The sequence below is a fragment of the Pongo abelii genome, chromosome 2 (assembly GCF_028885655.2).
Source record: "Pongo abelii isolate AG06213 chromosome 2, NHGRI_mPonAbe1-v2.0_pri, whole genome shotgun sequence".
Taxonomy (NCBI): domain Eukaryota; kingdom Metazoa; phylum Chordata; class Mammalia; order Primates; family Hominidae; genus Pongo; species Pongo abelii.
This window is the reverse complement of record NC_085928.1, coordinates 107,214,948-107,233,565: the sequence shown is the minus strand read 5'-3', so window position 1 is coordinate 107,233,565 and position 18,618 is coordinate 107,214,948. Positions and strand designations below refer to the sequence as shown.

General features: G+C 48.3%; 1 protein-coding gene and 1 long non-coding RNA gene across 9 annotated transcripts in view; one reads left to right on the top strand and one right to left on the bottom strand.

Moving 5' to 3' along the window:
* Positions 1 to 311: 311 nt before the first annotated feature.
* KIF9 (kinesin family member 9) overlaps positions 312 to 18,618 on the bottom strand; it is a 51,817-nt gene continuing 33,510 nt past the window's right edge. For 7 of the 8 annotated variants that reach the window (XM_024244240.3, XM_024244239.3, XM_054550885.2 and 4 more), the window contains 9 exons: positions 18,155 to 18,210; positions 17,378 to 17,468; positions 16,750 to 16,883; positions 15,010 to 15,204; positions 12,999 to 13,213; positions 8,619 to 8,795; positions 8,210 to 8,325; positions 7,694 to 7,798; positions 312 to 618 (listed from right to left, as the gene is read on the bottom strand). In XM_024244240.3, the coding sequence (XP_024100008.2) occupies positions 568 to 618; positions 7,694 to 7,798; positions 8,210 to 8,325; positions 8,619 to 8,795; positions 12,999 to 13,213; positions 15,010 to 15,204; positions 16,750 to 16,883; positions 17,378 to 17,468; positions 18,155 to 18,210 (1,140 nt within the window). In that variant the 3' untranslated portion in view covers positions 312 to 567. Of the gene's footprint in view, positions 619 to 7,693; positions 7,799 to 8,209; positions 8,326 to 8,601; positions 8,796 to 12,998; positions 13,214 to 15,009; positions 15,205 to 16,749; positions 16,884 to 17,377; positions 17,469 to 18,154; positions 18,211 to 18,618 lie in introns of those variants that run through there. The other variant, XR_008523325.2, reaches the window with a different exon arrangement.
* Positions 8,193 to 16,906, top strand: LOC112132573 (uncharacterized). The gene is made up of 4 exons (XR_008523326.1): positions 8,193 to 8,362; positions 10,584 to 10,749; positions 11,807 to 12,392; positions 14,938 to 16,906. It is a non-coding gene; the product is annotated as an uncharacterized LOC112132573 (long non-coding RNA).

The window sequence follows — 18,618 nt, the reverse complement described above, 5'->3', positions numbered from 1 at the left end:
CCCTGGTTGCCAAATGAAGGAGGGCCTCCTCCTGTCCTCTTCACTGGCTCAGAAACACAGATAAGATGTCTTGAGAGAACTTAGGGTCTGAGGGAGCTGTAAGAAGCAGAGCTCCTCAGACCGAGCTCACCACCCCCACCCTAGGATGTCTATCCAGGAAAGGGGCTGACCAGTGCGACAAAGGCCTGCCAGGAGGAGCCTGGCTGAGCTACTTTTCTGCCTTCCTACTTGAGACTCAGTTCTGACCTCACACATACATAGAGAATATGTCCTTTCAGACAGGAAATAAGACAAAGTTCTCAGATGAGCACTGAAAGTCCAAACTAGAAAGTTATTTTATCCTGTCCCTGCATATAAGACAGTGAATTAAAACCCAAAGTGCTCTGTGGAGATGAGCAAGGTTATCCTTGGAGGATGCTCCTCCCAACATGCAGGCCATATGTGTTCTCTGTGCTGGGTCCCAGCATTGGAGTAGAGGGGCTGCAGCTCTGGGCAGGTGGTTGAGCAGCTCCACTACAGTAGGTTGGAGTTGCTGGTCTTGTCCTTTAAGGTACCGGCGATGAGGTTCTATTTTCTATGTGCCTGCTGGAGGCCCATCATGGTTTTCAAGTAATTATGCTGGACACAGAGGGAAGAGAAAACAGGAACTTATTAGGAGGGACAGACATAGCAGGGACTCAGACCAGGCCACTCACATTCACCCTATCATTCCTCCTGCAAACATCATGGGTTGTGGACAAGGATTCCTTCTAAGTAGCCCCAATTCTCTGAGAAATAACATTCCATTCAAACGCTTTCATTCTTTTATCCTAAAGTAAGTGTGTAAAACTATTTTAAAACAGTCTGGCAGGCATATTTGAAAGGAGGCATGTAGGTTTCAAGGGCATACTTGGGAGTTTCTGATAGGGAATAGGTTCAGAAAGAAAAGAAGAGGGTTCTATCTCCAGAGGAGTTAGGGGCCAGGTATTCAGAAGGGCCCTCTCTTTGCCACTGCAATCAATCAGATGTTCACAAATTATACCTTTTTAATGCATCACTAGGCTCTTAGAAAGCAGGTGAAAACTGTAGGCTGAAACAGAAACAGTGGGCTGTAAGCCAGCAAATGCTAAAAATAGCTTGGAACATGGAATCTTAGGTTCCCCACAAAGTAGGAGTCTGAATTGAAGCTCCCATATTAAACTGGAATTCTTGAAGAGGATTAAAATGGTCCTGGGTTGGTAATGCCCCATGGCTAACTGCAGAAGGCAAGTGCAAACCTTTTCAGGGGGAAAATAATTTCTATTTATGTGTTCATGTCTCCTTGAGCTTAAGTTCAATCAAACACAAGCTCACGATTTCAATACACACACAAACACACAAACATACACACGCCACTGTCAAGCCACCATGAGACTCAGTAAAACAGGAAACAGATTTTGACCATGAAAAATCTGATCTATATGTTTCCTATATAAAAAATATATATTTAAATAACTATAACATAGAATTGAAAGAACATGGAATGGTTCGAGTATAACATTTACATACAAAGTTTGTGCATGGGCATATCTTAAACATTAAAAATGGCCAACACAGAGAATTCTACAGATTGGGGAATGAGAGAATAGAATTTTGACCTGTAGAAATACAGGATTCCTCTGCTTAATGATTTAGAATTTTTTTTTTTTTTTTTTGAGATGGAGTCTCGCTCTGTCACCCAGGCCGGAGTACAGTGGTGCAATCTCGGCTCACTACAACCTCTGCCTCCCGGGTTCAAGCGATTCTCCTGCCTCAGCCTCCTGAGTAGCTGTGATTACACGTGTGCACCACCATCCCCGGCTAGTTTTTGTGTTTTTAGTAAAGACAGGGTTTCACCATGTTGGCCAGGCTGGTCTTGAACTCCTCACCTTGAGTGATCCGCCCACCTCAGTCTCCCAAAGTGCTGGGATTACAGGCGTGAGCCACCGTGCCTGGCGAGTTGCACATTTTAAATGGGCGAATTGTATGGTATGCAAATTCTATCTCAAGAAAGGCTTTTAAAAAGCATAAAATAAGAATTTATTTAAAATAACTAGCTGGGCACAGGGGCTCACGCCCATGATCCCAGCACTTTGGGAAGCTGAGGTGAGAGGATTGCTTGAGCCCAGGATATCAAGACTGCAGTGGGCTATGATCGTGTCACTGCACTCCCTCCAGCTTGGGTGACACAGCAAGACCTTGTCAAAAAAAAAAAAAAAAAAAAAAAAGGCTGGGTGCAGTGGCTCATGCCTGTAATCCCAGCACTTTGGAAGGCCCAGGCAGGAGGATCCCTTGAGTCTAGGAACTGAAGACCAGCCTGAACAACATAGGGAGACCCAATCTCTATTTAAAAAAAAAATTCTTTAATTAAAAAGAAAAGGAATGCCAGGCACGGTGGCTCATGCCTGTAATCCCAGCACTTTGGGAGGCCGAGGCAGGCAGATCACCTGAGGTTGGGAGTTCGAGACCAGCCTGACCAACAGGAAAAGCCCCATCTCTACTAAAAATACAAAATTAGCAGGTAGTGGTGGCGCATGCCTATAATCCCAGCTACTCGGGAGGCCGAGGAAGGAGAATCGCTTAAACCTGGGAGGCAGAGGTTGCAGTGAGCCAAGATCACACCATTGCACTCTAGCCTGGGTGACAGAGGAAGACGCCATCTCGGGGGGAAAAAAATAAAAAGAAGTTACCCAGGCTGGGCACGGTGGCTCATGCCTCTAATCCCAGCACTTTGGGAAGCCAAGGCAGGTGGATCACGAGGTCAGGAGTTCGAGACCAGCCTGGCCAACATGGTGAAACCCTGTCTGTATTAAAAATACAAAAATTAGCCAGGCATGGTGGCGCACGCCTATAATCCCAGCTACTTGGGAGGCTGAGGCAGGAGAATCGCTTACAACCCAGGGGGCAGAGGCTGCAGTGAGCCGAGATTGCGCCACTTCACTCCAGCCTGGGTGAAAGAGCAAAACTCCGTCTAAAAAAAAAAGTTACCTAAATTACAGCATAGAGAAATGAGGAGCTGGAAGAAACATAAGATATTTTAAGAGATACAGAAGACAGAATGAAATAAAATACATCTAATCAGAGTCCTAGGAATGAGAATAGAAAGAAAAGGGAGGCAGTATGCAAAAAGATAACGGTTCCAATATTCCTTTCATGATTGAGAAAAAAAATACACACTCAATAGGAACAGAAAAGAACGTCTTCAACCTAATAAAGAGCAGGTTCTAAGGTAAAGCCTCTAAGTGTGCTACCCCAAGTGTGGTCCTGGACATCATCTGGGAGTTTATTCAAAATATAGAATCTCAGGCTCCATCAGTATCTACTTTTTTTTTTTTTAGACAGAGTTTCTCTTCGTTGCCCAGGCCAGAGTGCAGTGGTGCAAGCTCGGCTCACTGCAACCTCCACCTCCCTGGTTTAAGCAATTCTCACACCTCGGCCTCCCAAGTAGCTGGGATTACAGGCGTGCACAGGCATGCACCACCATGGCTGGCTAATTTTTGTATTTTTAGTAGAGATGGGGTTTCACCACGATGGCCAGGCTGGTCTCCAACTCCTGGCCTCAAGTGATCTGCCCGCCTCAGCCTCCCAAAGTACTGGGATTATAGGCTTGAGCTATTGTTACCGGCCATCTGCATTCTAAAAAGACCCCTGGTGATTTGTGTGCACAGCACAGGATGGGACATGCTGCTCTATGGGACGTTTAGAATCCATGTAAGAAACCCCTATGCTTAAGCCTCTCTGGATGGGCTTCAGCTCCTCACAGCCATCAGGTAAGTGAAGATGTCAGCTTAATCCTAAACGTAAAGAGTGAATTCAACTGGGGGAAATGATGACACAAAATCTAGAAACTAAGAAAAAGAATACCGATGAACTCGTGCTATGGTCTGAATATCAGTGTCTCCCCAAAATTCGTATGTTGAAAGCTAACCCCCATGGTGATGCTATGAAGAGGTGAGGCCTTTGAGAGGTAACAGGTCTTGAAGGCTCCACCCTCAGGGATGGGATTAGTGCCCTATAAAAGGGGCCTGAGGGAGCTCGTCAGTTTATTGCACCTCTGCTGTGTGAGGACACAACTAGAAGGCACCACCTCTGAAGCAGAGGGCAAACCCTTACTAGCCCATATCTGCTGATGCCTTGATGTTATACTTGCCAGCTTCCAGAACTGTTAGCAATATATTTCTGCTTTTTTTTTTTTTTTTTAACAGAGCCTTACTCTGTCACCCAGGCTGGAGTGCAGTGGCACAATCTCAGCTCACTGCAACCTCCACCTCCCCGGTTCAAGCAATTCTCCCGCCTCAGCCTCCCGAGCAGCTGGAACTACAGGCATGCGTCACCACACCCGGCTAATTTTTGTATTTTTAGTAGAGACGGGGTTTCACCATGTTGGCCAGGCTGGTCTCGAACTCCTGACCTCAGGTGATCCACTCACCTCAGCCTCCCAAAGTGCTGGGATTACAGGTGTGAGCCACCGCGCCCAGCCCATTTCTGCTGTTTATAAATTCCCCAGTCTAAGGTATTTTGTTGCAGCAGCCTAAATGGACTAAGCTTGATTTCTTAAAAATAACAAAATAACTACACAAAACCATAAGGAAAGTTGGCCGGGCATGCTGGCTCACGCCTGTAATCCCAGCACTTTGGGAGGCCAAGGCGGGTGGATCAAGAGGTTAGGAGATCGAGACCATCCTGGCTAACACGGTGAAACCCCGTCTCTACTAAAAATACAAAAAATTAGCTGGGCGTGGTGGTGGGCGCCTGTAGTCCCAGCTACTCAGGAGGCTGAGGCAGGAGAATGGCGTGAACCCGGAAGGCGGAGTTGCAGTGAGCCGAGATCACGCCACTGCATTCCAGGTTGGGCGACAGAGAGAGACTCCATCTCAAAAAAAAAAAAAAAAAAACAACCATAAGGAAAGTCAAAACACAAATGACAAACAGGAAAAAATAGTTGTAAATCATATCACAAAGAGCTAATTTCTTGGTCAGGTGCAGTGGCTCATATCTGTAATCCCAGCACTTTGGGAGGCCAAGGTGGGTGGATCACCTGAGGTCAGGAGTTCGAGACCAGCCTGGCCAATATGGTGAAACCCTGTCTCTACTTAAAATACAAAAAAATTAGCTGGGTGTGGTTGTGGGTGCCTGTAGTCCCAGTTATTCAGGAGGCTGAGGCAGGAGAATAGTTTGAGCCCAGAGGCAGAAGTTGCAGTGAGCCAAGACTGTGCCACTGCATTCCAGCCTGGGTGACAGAGTGAGACTCTGTCTCAAAAAAAAAAAAAAAAAAAAGTTTCTAAAAATTAATAAGAAAAGACTGGCCAGGTACAATGGCTCATGCCTGTAATATCAGCACTTTGGGAGGCCAGGGCAGGCGGATCACTTGAGCCTAGGTGTTTGAGACCAGCCTGGGCAACAAGGCAAAACCCCATCTCTACCAAAAAAAAAAAAAATTAGCTGGGCATGTGGTGCATGCCTATAGTCCCAGCTACTCGGGAGGCTGAGGTGGGAGGATCGCTTCAATCTGTGAGGTCGAAGCTGTAATGAGCCATGATCATGCCACTGCACTCTAGCCTGGGCAACAGAGCACAACACTGTCTCAAAAGAAAAAACAAAAACAAAAAAAGACACAGAAGCACCTATAGGTTGACACAACATGACCTTCAGGATGTGTTGCTAAGTAGAAAAAGCAAGATGCAGAAAACTGAGGGGAAGCCAGGCACGGTGGCTCACGCCTGTAATCCCAGCACTTTGGGAGGCCGAGGCAGGTGGATCACCTGAGGTCAGGAGTTCGAGACCAGCCTGGCCAACATGGTGAAACCCCATCTCTACTAAAAATACAAAAAATTAGCCGGGCATGGTGGCACGCCCCCAGCTACTCAGGAGGCTGAGGCAGGAGAATCACTTGAACCTGGGAGGCAGAGGTTGCAGTGAGCTGAGGTCACGCCATCGCACTCCAGCCTGGGCAATAAGAGTGAAATTCCATCCCACCCCCCCCCCCCAAAAAAAAAGAGAGAGAGAAAACTGAGGGGAACACTAGAAACAAGTGATGGGGTTTCCTGTCAGAAGGGGTTGCCAGGATCTGAAACAAGTGACAGGGGTGCCCTATCAGAAGCTGATAGAGGGGGACAGCGTTTGTACTTTCTTTTTTTTTTTTTGGAGACAGAGTCTCTCATTCTGTCACCGAGGCTGGAGTGTAGTGGTACAATCTCAGCTCACTGAGACCTCCGCCTCCCAGGTTCTAGCAATTGTCCTGCCTCAGCCTCCAGAGTGGCTGGGACTACAGGAGCATGCTGCCATACCCAGCTAAGTTTTTGTATTTTAGTAGAGACAGGGTTTCACCATGTTGCTCAGGCTGGTCTCAAACTCCTGAGCTCCGGCAATCCACCTGCCTCAGCCTCCCAAAGTGCTGGGATTACAGGCGTGAGCCACTGCGCCCAGCCAGAGCCACTGTGCCCAGCATTTTTTTTTTTTCTTTTTTTTGAGATAGAGTTTCGCTTTGTTGCACAGGCTGGAGTAAAGTGGTGTGATCTTGGCTCACTGCAACCTCTACCTCCCAGGTTCAAGCAATTCTCCTGCCTCAGCCCCTTGAGTAGCTGGAATTATAGACATGTGCCACCACGCCTGGCTAATTTTTTGTATTTTTAGTAGAGACAGGGTTTCATCATGTTACCCAGGCTGGTCTTGAACTCCTGACCTCAAGTGATCCACCCACCTCGGCCTCCCAAAGTGCTGGAATGGAATTACAGGCGTGAGCCACCGTGCCCAGCCATGTACTTTCTTTCTTTCTTTTTTTTTTTTTTTTTTTTTTGAGACAGAGTCTCGCTCTGTTGCCCAGGCTGGAGTGCAGTGGTGGGATCTTGGGTCACCACAACCTGCACCTCCTGGGTTCAAGCAATTCTCCTGCCTCAGCCTCCCGAGTAGCTGGGATTACAGGCACGCACCACCATGCCCGGCTAATTTTTGTATTTTTAGTAGAGACAGGATTTCACTATGTTGGCCAGGCCAGTCTCGAACTCCTGACCTCATGATGCACCCACCTTGGTCCCCAGCCATGTACTTTCATGCTTTCTTAATGTTTGAAACACATGAATGTATCACCTAATGAGTATGTTAATAAATAACTACAAAAATATTTGTGAAAGAATGAACTCACTTGGGCATCTGCCCCGTGTGCATCTGCCACTTGCTGTATAAGCACTGCCTCTGTGCAAAGAGGAGTGTGCAGTGCACAGGACCCTCTGTGTTCTGGCTCCAGGCAAGGCCTTAGTAGAGTGGAGACCCTCTGCACTAGCCTAACCTGCTTGAGGAGGAGAGTACCCCACCCAATCTATAGCTAACGCCATGTCTAGCTATGCCTCAGCTGCATGTGATCCTCCGTCCCCTGCCACCTGTGCAGAGTGGACCCCGTTGGAGAGGTCCTCCCTGACAGGTGGAAGCCTCAGGGGATCCCTGGGCCTTGTGCTGCAAACCATACATAGGCTAGTCAGCACTTACCAGCCATGTCCTGGCCTGGCCATGGTTGGTGGGACTCCTCTAGGGTCCAGCCCAATCGCAGTCTAGTTGGCAGAAGACACCCACTGACTGAGGGTGACTAATCTCCTTGGAATGGTGCCATTCCTTCCCTACCTCTCTAAAGTAGGGAATATGATCCTGGGTTTCCTAGTCACTGAGGCCCCCATCCTCCTGGAGACACAGGCCTCTGAGTTACCTTCTGCTCTATCTTGACTTTGGCATTGTAGAAGGAGATGGAATCAGGGCCCTCAGGAAGCACCCTCTGCTGCAGCTGGCTGAATTTGTCCTGGTCATCTTCTCCCTGGGGGAGGACAGTCCCTTTAGCATGGTATTGTCAGGATATACCCTAACAGAGCTGTGGTGGGCATCAGGGCAGTCCCTTGCTGGGTTTGTACCACACACCGCCCCCCACCAAAAGGGCATCTCACAGCCCTCCAGCCCCCGTGTCTGTCAGTGTTCCCACAGACAACCAGTAACTGCTGCCTGAGCAGGATGAACTGCTTTAGAAAGGTGGCAGTAGCAAGAATGGTATTTTCCCCCATCCCTTGGTAACCGAGGAGAGACCTGTACCTGCCCACCTGCCTGGGCTGGCTGTGGAGAGGCTGGGAGCGCCACACACACTGCCATCTTTGTGATGAGAACAGAGGTCAAGGGGCACTGCCCATTGCCCCATGCTCAACCACTGCCACGCCCCTGCCCCTGTGCCGCTCACCAGAGACACAATCCTGTTCACAGGGACCATGCCTGGCCGGATGCTGCCGCCTGGCTTCAGTGCCATCTGCATGTCCTCAGGGATGACAAAGGACTCATTGTACCAGATGTCAAATTCTACAAGGAGGTGAGGAGACAGAACCTGAGGAAGCCGGTAAGGGCTGTGTGCTCTCATCTGTCTTATAACTGTTGCAGGCTCACCATCTGTTCACTTCCTGCTCCAAGGTCTTACCCTGTCCCCATCTCCATCTCTGGCCCTCACAGTCCTGGGAACCACACATCTGAAGCCCCTGTGCAGCCCCTGGCTCTGCCAGAGAGAAACTCTGAGGGTGCTTCCAGAACTCAGGCTGTGGCCTCTCCCTGAGCCTCCTTGTACCTCAGGTGGCGGCCAACCTTCCCAACTGTCGCACCCATGAGCAGGCGGTGGCGACACTGATCCACTAGGTGCTGGCAATACTGGATCTCAGCCCTGAGGTCACGCAGGTCCTGGTACTCGCTGCGGTACTGCTTCTTGAGGTCTTTGAGCTTGAGGATCAGCAGGAATTCTTCCTCATCAATGATCATCAGCCCCTTGTTTTCGTACTTGCCTGCAAGGTGATGGAAGAAGTCAGGAAATGAGGAGGTGTCCACCTGAAATTGGGGGAGGAAGGGATTCCAGAAGGTGGGCACAGAGCTGGCAAATCATGAAGACAGGAGACCACAGGCAGGGCTGGCCCATGGCAAGGAGATGGGCAAAGCACAAGAAGGCCAGGCTGCCAGGGCATAATCTCACAGGGAGGGGAGCTCAGCTCAGTGGGGCCACACTGGCATTTTAGGACAAACAAGAGCAGAGGGCAGGGGAAGGTGCAGAAGGCCCATGCTCTATGCTTATTTTATTTAAAACTCTAGTAGCGAAAGATATTTAGTAAGCACCCCTAGTATACAAATGTCTATTTTTCTTGTAAATTATATCTACAAACTGCCATCACTGGCTAGTACTACAAGGCACTTGGGCAAGTCTCCTTATTAATAACAGCAGATGTTCAAATTGTCTCTTGCTGATACACACATCCACCAGCTACTTTCTTTTTTTTTCTTTTTGAGATGGAGTCTCGCCTTGTTGCCCAGGCTAGAGTGCAGTGGCACAATCTCGGCTCACTGCAACTCCGCCTCCCGAGTTCAAGCGATTCTCCTCCCTTAGCCTCCTGAATAACTGGGATTACAGGCATGTGCCACCACGCCCAGCTAATTTTTGTATTTTTAGTAGAGACAGGGTTTCACCATGTTGCCCAGGCTGGTCTTGAATTCCTGACCTCAGGTGATCTGCCCGCCTCAGCCTCCCAAAGTGATGGGATTACAGGCGTAAGCCACCATGCGCAGCTCACCAGCTACCTTCTTGTTAGAGATGATTAGACATCTATATCGTGTTGAGTAGCTATCAAAGGGCTCCAGGGACAAGGGTCAGTGCTATTAGTCTCTTTGCATGGATCTTTTAAGGTCTGTCAGTTCAGTGACAGTTGTTGGGTTAAGACAAAATAATTTGGTGTGCAAAGCCATTCACCCTGCTCTCCACTGCTCACAGCACCTGAAAGCTTAGCAAAGGCATCACATCAACCCCCATCCCCAAGTGTAGGGTAAGTGTGTTCTGCATGTGACCTGAGGTGTGTGGCTGGGGTGCATGAGGCAGCCCCCAGGTGCTAGAGGAAAGTGTTAGCACTTCCACTGATGTTTATTGAGAAAAAAGTGAGACACATTAAAAGCCACTAATAGAGTCATTAATGGAAAAGCAAATGTCTAGACTCTGGGATCTGGGATCTGGAGTGGGGAGTGGGAGTCAACCTCACCAGGTGTCTCACCTTCAATGCAGAGCAATCTACTGTGTTCTCTATGCTGTGGGAGGTCCCTGATGTGATTATTTGGATAAGCCACAATCCTTACGGAGTAGAGTCTTTACAGTACTCTATGGAGATGGGGAGTAACTGTGAACATCTTTTGTTCTACTCAGAGGATCTCTGATTATCTCCAGGAAAAAAAAAGAGTTGAATTTAAAGATGATTTTACATTTTTACATTTTTCTTTTTTTCTTTTCTTTGTTTCTTTTTCTTTTTCTTGAATTACTGGCCTCAAGTTCTTTTACAAGAGACTAATGTTCCAAATATGTTGACCTTCCTAGGTCAACAAGTGGCTGTCAATAATAAGGTATCTAAGAGATTGATTGATTGATTGATTTGACAGGGCCTCACTCTGTCGCCGAGGCTAAAGTGCCATAACATGATCATGGCTCACTGCAACCTCAACCTTCTGGGCTCAGGTGATCCTTTCACCATACCTCCCAAGTAACTGAGACTATAGCCATGTGCCACCACGCCCAGCTAATTTTTTATGTTTTTTTGTAGAGACGGGGTCTCATTCTATTGCCCAGGCTGGTCTCGAACTCCTGTACTCAAGCAATCCACCTGCCTCAGCCTCCCAAAGTGCTGAGATTACAGGCGTGAGCCACTTTGCCTGGCCTAGGAGATACGAGTTTACTTGATCTGTTCAAGTAAATTCAAGAAAATAAAGGTATTTTATTAATATTTTAATAATCAGTGGAAAAACAACTACTTTTGGGGGACAGCACAAAAATGGGTTTTTTTTGATACTGATAGATAAATTTTTTTTTCTTTTTTTTTTTTTGAGACGGAGTCTCATTCTGTCTCCCAGGCTGGAGTGCAGTGGCGTGCAGTGGCGTGATCTCGGCTCACTGCAAGCTCTGCCTCCTGAGTTTTACACCATTCTCCTGCCTCAGCCTCCCCAGCAGCTGGGACTACAGGTGTGCACCACCTATGTCCGGATGATTTTTTTGTATTTTTAGTAGAGACAGGGTTTCACCGTGTTAGCCAGGATGGCCTTGATCGCCTGACCTCGTGATCCGCCCGCCTCGGCCTCCCAAAGTGCTGGGATTACAGGCGTGAGCCACCACGCCCGGCCAAAAATCGGGCAGATCACCTGAGGTCGGGAGTTCGAGACCAGCCTGACCAACATGGAGAAACCCCATCTCTACTAAAAACACAAAATTAGCTGGGCATGGTGGCGGGTATGCCTGTAATCGCAGCTACTTGGGAGGCTGAGGCAGCAGAATCACTTGAACCCAGGAGGCGGAGATTGCAGTGAGCCGAGATCATGCCATTGCACTCCAGCCTGGGCAACAAGAGTGAAACTCCGTCTCAAAAAAGAAAAAAAAAATTTAATGTCTTCCTCATCTCATCCTTTGAAACTGTCCACTTTCGGGTATATTTAGGAGTAAATGATATGCCAGCATAACATGCGTATATTTTATCTTAAATATGTAATAAGGGGCTGTATGTTCAAAGAAAGTGTGAGCAGAGAGGACAAAGAAGTGCTTGTTTGTCCCATAAAATCTTCACCATGTCCTCTCCCTGTGGCTCTGGATAGGGGTATGTCTATAGCCATCATCACTGGCCTTCTCCAGCTTCCCAGACCTGTGGAGGGCTTTGCCCTCAGGAATAGCATGTCATAATTGGTCTGTGAGGTATGATAAGAACGGCCCCAAGAATTAGAAAATAAAGTTGCCCTCTGAGAAATAATTGTTTAATTATTATTATTTTTTTTTTCCAAGACAGTCTTGATCTGTCACCCAGACTGGAGTGCAGTGGCGCAATCTTGCCTCACTGCAACCTCTGCCTCCTGGGTTCAAGCGATTTTCATGCCTCAGCCTCCCAAGATGCTAGGATTACAAGCGTGTGCCACCACGCCCTGCTCCTCTGAGAAATAAATGAGTAAAATGCACCCCCTGTGAGTGAGATGATGCATCTGACTTGCAGGAATATAAACCAAGTGACATCTGGAGATCACTCATGAAAGCTGGCCTGGCACAGGGTTGTGATTTAGCAAGGGAAAGCCCAGTAACCTGTGGTGTTTCCTGTCTGGAAGAAGACAATAAGACTGAGCCAGGAGTGTGAAGACCAGTGTGGCCTCTGAACCACCTGTCCCAGAGTTGGAATGGTCACTCACTAAAATGCAGGTCCTGGGCCCTGCTCCATCTCTCCCGAGTCAGAACCACTGGCTGAGGGGCTGGGAATCTGCACTTGACCAGCCCTCTCAGATAAGTCATCTAAACACGCAAGCTTGATGGGCCTTGGCCCTCAGTGCAGGTGTGGGCAGTGCACACCACCAGGACAAGGACACTGGGTCAGGGTAACCAGGTGAGCACCCTCCCCACATTGGGGTCCTTTGCTCTTTGAGCCTGGAGCACCCCCTGCCACCGGCTCTAGGAGACAAGACTCTGACAGACCAGCACGGGTGTCAGGGATTCAGCATAGGGAATGGCCTTACTGAAAGTGAGTCCCTTGGCTCTCTGGCATCCACATTCTTGTTCCCTTACTTGGTTTTTCATAGTCCCTACCAGCAGCCTCACCTCAATCTGACCACCTGGGGCAGTGAGGAAACCACACAGAGACCCACGGACCTTGTAGAGGTCACCAGCTACCCATCTCCCAGTGATACCTCCTCAGGACAAAGGGCCTGTTTCACCAGGACAGTAGCACATATGGGGTGGAAGCCCCAGCACCTAGGTCTGAGATAATGCAACAATGAGGGACCCACAGGCAGAGGCTGGCTGACAGGGGAGGACTCTGCGGCTCTCAGGGGCTGACCAGAGTTAAGTGATCTGACCTATCGGTGAAGACCACATCCCAGCACCCCCACTGGCCCCCTCCCATCTCAGTCTTCTGGTGCCAAGGGCTGTTCTGCTTCGACCAGCATGACTCTGAGACCCCAAAGCTCCCTAGCCCTCTTTCCAACACATTTACCTTGCTTCTCCCGTAGTGACTTCTGGAAATTCAGGGCCTCCTCGGTCACATCAATCTCCCGCTTGATGGCATTGATGCGCTGTGTGGTCTCGCTGGCCCTTTTCCTCCGTTCATTCAAGATGGATTTGTTTTCTTTGAAAATTCGGTTGATCTCACTACCTTGCTCGTTCTTAAACTCCTCAAAGGCCACTGGTTTGGAGGGTGGGGTGTCGGGCCTTGAGATGCAAGGGTGAGACCAAAGAGGATAAATGAGGTGGCTGCCTTGGAGCCACCAGGCACTTCATCTTTCTTCCCTGGGACTTCTGTGGGCAGGAGGCAGAAGTGCTAGGCACCACCTACCCAAGACAGGAGCTAAACTGTGTGTGAATCATTCCCTGCTCTTTGTTTTACTCAGCACATGTACAAGGACATATGCCCATGGCAGAAAGTGAGGAAAGCAAGGAAAAGTATAAGAAACAAACAACAATAAGAAAAGAAAAGAACAATGGCATATGGTGGTGTATCTCCTTCTGTACTTCTTTCTTTTTTTTTTTTTTTTTTCTTGAGACAGTTTTGCTCTTGTTGCTCAGGCTGGAGTGAAGTGGCACAATCTTGGCTCCTGCGACCCCCACCTCCTAGGTTCAAGTGATTCTCCTGCCTCAGCCTCCTGAGTAGCTGGGATTACAGGCATGCGCCACCACACCTGGCTAATTTTTTTATTTTTAGTAGAGACCAGGTTTCTCCATGTTGGTCAGGCTGGTCTCGAACTCCCGACCTCAGGTGATCCACCCGCCTCAGCCTCCCAAAGTGCTGGGATTACAGGCATGAGCCACTGTGCCTGGCCCTGGATTTCATATATATATATATATATTTTTTTTCTTTGGAGACAGCATGTTGCTCTGTTGCCCAGGCTGGAGTTCAGTGACTTGATCACAGCTTACTGTAGCCTCGAGCTCCTGGGCTCAATCAATTCTCATGCCTCAGCCTCCTGAGTAGCTTGGACTACAGGCATGTACTCCCATGCTCAGCTACCTTTTAATTTATTATAGAGACAGAGTCCCACTATGTCGCCCAGGCTCTCCAGCTCCTGGGTTTAAGCAATCCTTTCGCCTTGGCCAACCAATGTGCTGGGATTACAAGCATAAGCCACTGTGCCTGGCCTTTTTGATATATTTTTGAATGGCTAAGGCCATGCAGTATGTTTAATTTTACATCTTACTTTTTTCAAAAAAGCATTTCATGTTATTAAAAACCCTTTGAGAACTCTAGTTAATGAGTGTAAGATGAAGTGTTGGGGTAAGGGGAAGTGGATTGATGTGGGCAACTTTGAAATGCATCAAAAAAAGAACATGGAGGGATAGAAGGATAGAGGCAGAATGAAACAAGAATAGTAACATATAAATTGTAGAATTGGGAGGATGCTTGGTGTACAAGTGTTCGCTGTACAATTATTTCAACTTCTCTGAATGTTTAGAAATGTTCATAGGCTGAAATTCTTCACGGACAACCCAATAGCAGAGAACAATTCACTTAGTGCCCTTTCCCTAGTGTTGGCTACTGAAGGTTTTCAAAAATATATATATTTTGCTTTTTAAATAAATGATGAAATAAACATCTTTTGCATAAACCTTGTTTCACATCTATTTCCTTAGGATAGATCCTTAAAAACTCATCAGGGAGAGGGGCTGAGTGATTCGAGGAAAGGGAAGAGGTTATATTCTTTCATACCTTAAAATTTTTAAATCTTTTGAATGCAGTACTTGTACAAAAGATACATAACTTTAATTACTTAAATAATTGCTATTTGGAGGGTCTAAAATGATTCCATGTTTAACTGTGCATCTTGGATGACTCCTGAGGTTGGATCATTTTGCAGATGTGTAAGTCATGTTTGTTCTTTGGGGACTGTGCTCCTAGTCTTTGCCTATTATTCCTTATTTTATTTCTCTTTTATCTGCAGGTACTCTTTACATGTTGAGGATCACATATGGTTTTGTTTGATCTGGTGCAGAAGCTAACATTAGCTGATTACCTAATTGGACGTAATTCCTCCTTCGGGGAGTCTGAGGGAAGGGGCTCAATGCTGGAAGTTTCCCGGTCCCGCGAAAGCATGTCTTTGACATCCCCATCTTTGGAGGATGGGACCAGCTGGGTCTTGGAGGTGGAAACGTAATCCAAGTCCTTCCCATTCACAGGGCTGCTGGCACCTTCCTTTCTTGCCAAGGAGCTGGAAGAAGGCACGGAAGCCCCAGGGTTCAGTCATGGACAGTGAGGTATCAGATGCCAGGATGAGTGACCTTTCTCAGCACTGACTACACTGGGAACCCCACCTCATTCAGCTCCCATCTTGCTCATATTCCTAGGTAAAAGCGCAAATAGTGTGATGCTAAGCCAGGCAGATGTGGAGGAAGAAGAGGGCATTTTTCTCCCATTTATCAGAACAAAGAGCCCTCAGTGGTCTTGGCAGGAGACGCTTGGGAAAAATGGGTACAATCCCCATGGATTGAAAGTGTATGGACCTGTAGGATGGGCCACAGGTTCTCAGGAACCACCATGGCTGCTGAGGTCTAAGTCATACAGGCTTCCCTGGGAAGGACTGGCAGAGCCCCACACAGGGTAGGTCTGTCTGTGGACCAATGGTAAAGCAGGATGGCTCTGCCCTGCTGTTCTTACTGGTCCACACCCCGTTCTCCACACCAGCTCCCAGAAAAGTAGCTGTCCTCCCTGCCGAAGCGACAGTGCCTCGTGCCTTTCTCTGAGAAGAGGCAGATCTGAGGACCGAACTGGCAGGAGGATGCCCATGGCTCTTCCCAAAGGTCTGAGGATAGAAAATCTGTTTCTTCCTCTTTCCTCCTCCTTGCAACGAGTGTGGCTCAGGGGACTGAGCCTCAACCCATCGACTACTGCACTGATTATCCGGAAGCAGAACAGAGAGGGTTGGGGTGTGACTGCACTCATGAAGATGCAGGAGGAAGCCAGGGACACTGGCATCCTCTGCTGCCTGACTCTTGTCCTGCGTGTAACAGTTTTCTACAATCAGCTCTGGCCTGTGGCCTGCGCTCACTCACTCTTGCTCACAACAACCTCAATGACTTGGATGCTATTATTATTATTCCCATTTTGGAGATGCAGAAACAGGCACAGAGCAGTTCTCATGTCTCACATGGGGTGACCCCTTGGGTGTGAGAAGTGCAGAGCAGGGAAGGGAGCCCGGGCGTTAGCTCCAGAGCCTGTGCTCTTACCCACCACTACACAGCACCCTGGGAGGGCTCACTAAGTGAACCTAAACGCTCTTCCCACCTTGCTCATACAAACGAGTCTTGCCTGAAAGGTGAACTGGAGTTTTAGGTGACCTGAGTGCCAGTCGGCGGGAAGACCCTAGTGAAGTGAGGGGAGGGGGTACAACATAAAGTACCAGAGGGCATGTGCTCTGGAGAGCTGGTCCAGCTTTTTGCTGCCATTCCACTACTCATTGGTGGTATGGCCTTGGTGAGTGACTTCCCCTCTCTAAGCCTCTGTTTCTTCATCAGTGTAATGAAGACATTAACTCCCACCTCACCAGGTTGCTGTGAGGACGAGAGATGATTCTTGTGGGGTTCCAAACCAGCCCCAGCCCGGGCCCCACAGACTTGCTAGTATTGGCAGCAGTGACGTCCATTGTGCCAACCCAGTAGCTGAGACACCTGGGGGAAGGTGGGAACAGTGCACATCCTCCCATTCACCCACCGAGGAGGGCCAGCTGCTGAGGAGGCAGAGCGGCAAGGTCACTCACCTGAGTGGCTCTTTGAATGTCTTCCTGGACTTGGCTTTCTTCCCGGGTTTGGTAGAGAAAGGGGCGACTCCAAGTCCAAAGTTTTGTCCTTCAGGCTCACCCACTAGGTGGCCATCAACATCCACAAGCCCCGCCTACATAGAGAGGACAGCCAAAGGTCTGTGAGTTAGATTAAGGGCTTGGACCCCTTGGGGACCCACATGTATATGGCCCAAGGCTCAGGGTGGACATGTTCACCATACACACTAAGGTTTGACAGCTGCTGATGCCAGCCTCAGGTTGTCCCCAGTAGAGCGGTCCCTGACCACTCTGCCAAATGTCCACTTTCCACATGCACCCCCTCACCAGTATGGCACCTCATTCCATACTCTGGGGATCTTAAAGCTTATTTCCAACCTAATTCCAGGAATTCATCTTTAATATTATTATCCATGTCTCTACCTGATGGAAATTATTTTTAATTCAAAAGTGGTTTACTCTTACACAGGTCACCTGTGTTCATTCTGGTGTTACCTTTATCTGTTGCAATCCTAGCTCTGGTTTAATGCATAATACTTGCTGGCTCTGCAAAGGTCTGAGGATGGGAAATCTGAGGTGAGTGCTGTCGGCAAGTAGCAACTATGCTTACCTTCTGGACAGCAGAAATGGCTGCAAAGTCATTCCTGTCAATGAGGGTGTACTTCCTGCGCAAAGTGGACTCCACTTCCTGTTCCTGTTGGCTTGGGAGACAGCACAAGAGAATGGCTTGTACCTGGGGCCATGCTGAATCCACTGGGGCAAGAACCAAGTACTGGGGTTAAAAGTCATATGGGTGAGGTCCCTTGTGTGGGGCCACACCTTCATCATGAACCAGACCAGACAAAAGGACAAAGGACTCACTTCCCCCTGCCCCACTGCATATACCCACTGTCCAACCCCCAAACCCACAAGGGCCACCTTATGCCATGTGTGTCTGCTCCAAGATGACACTTGATAAGGACCGTAAGCTTCACTTGGGACCATGTGGGGTTCTGTCTTAGGTTCTGTCTCTAAGAGGCCCCTTGGAATCATGTGACCAGCTTTAGTGACACCACCTAGCATAAGCTGCTCAGACTATGGGTATGTTTGCACCCAAATAAACCACAAATGCCTCCTGAGGTGGGGGTGTACATGCCAATATTCACAAGGTGAATATTCACAATGCCCTGCTCTGGGCACACTCAGAGCTGGCACTCCATAAACACCTCCTGTCCAATTAATGAACTCACTGAATATCCACCAGGGACCCAGGCATGCCCCCAAGGACTCTGATTTGGCTCTTCATCCACGAGCAAGAAGTGGATGCTCTTGAAGGCAAGTGCCCAGATCGCAGGAGATGAAAATCGCAGCCTGATATAGGAATGAGGCAGGGGTGGGGGTCTCTCACCTCAGAACCACCCGGAACTGGTTGAACACCTCCTTGATCTGTCTAAGGTTGATTATCTGGAGGGAAGACAGCAAGGCAGAGGTTAGACCAAGGGCACCTAGAGGGACCGGGGGCATCTATGTTAGTAGAGAAATCAAGACCCCTTGGCTGACCCCTGGACCATCTGTCTCGAGAGGAGGACATGTGCACACAGCCTCTCAGCAAAGTGGCAGCCAAGCCCTCCTCCAGAGCAGAGAAACACCTGATTAATAATTTTAAAACTAAGTATTTACTGAGGCTATAAAAACCACCTTTTCTAAGTGGAGACCTCAATAAAATGAAATGATTCTATACCTTGAAAATACCTTCTAAAGTTTTTTTTTTTTAATAAAATGTATTTCTCCAGCTTTCTCTTACTTCCAAAAGGTTCTGCCTGCTGTCTTCAGATGGAGCCCATTTATGGACCTGTCTGCATAGGCACAGAC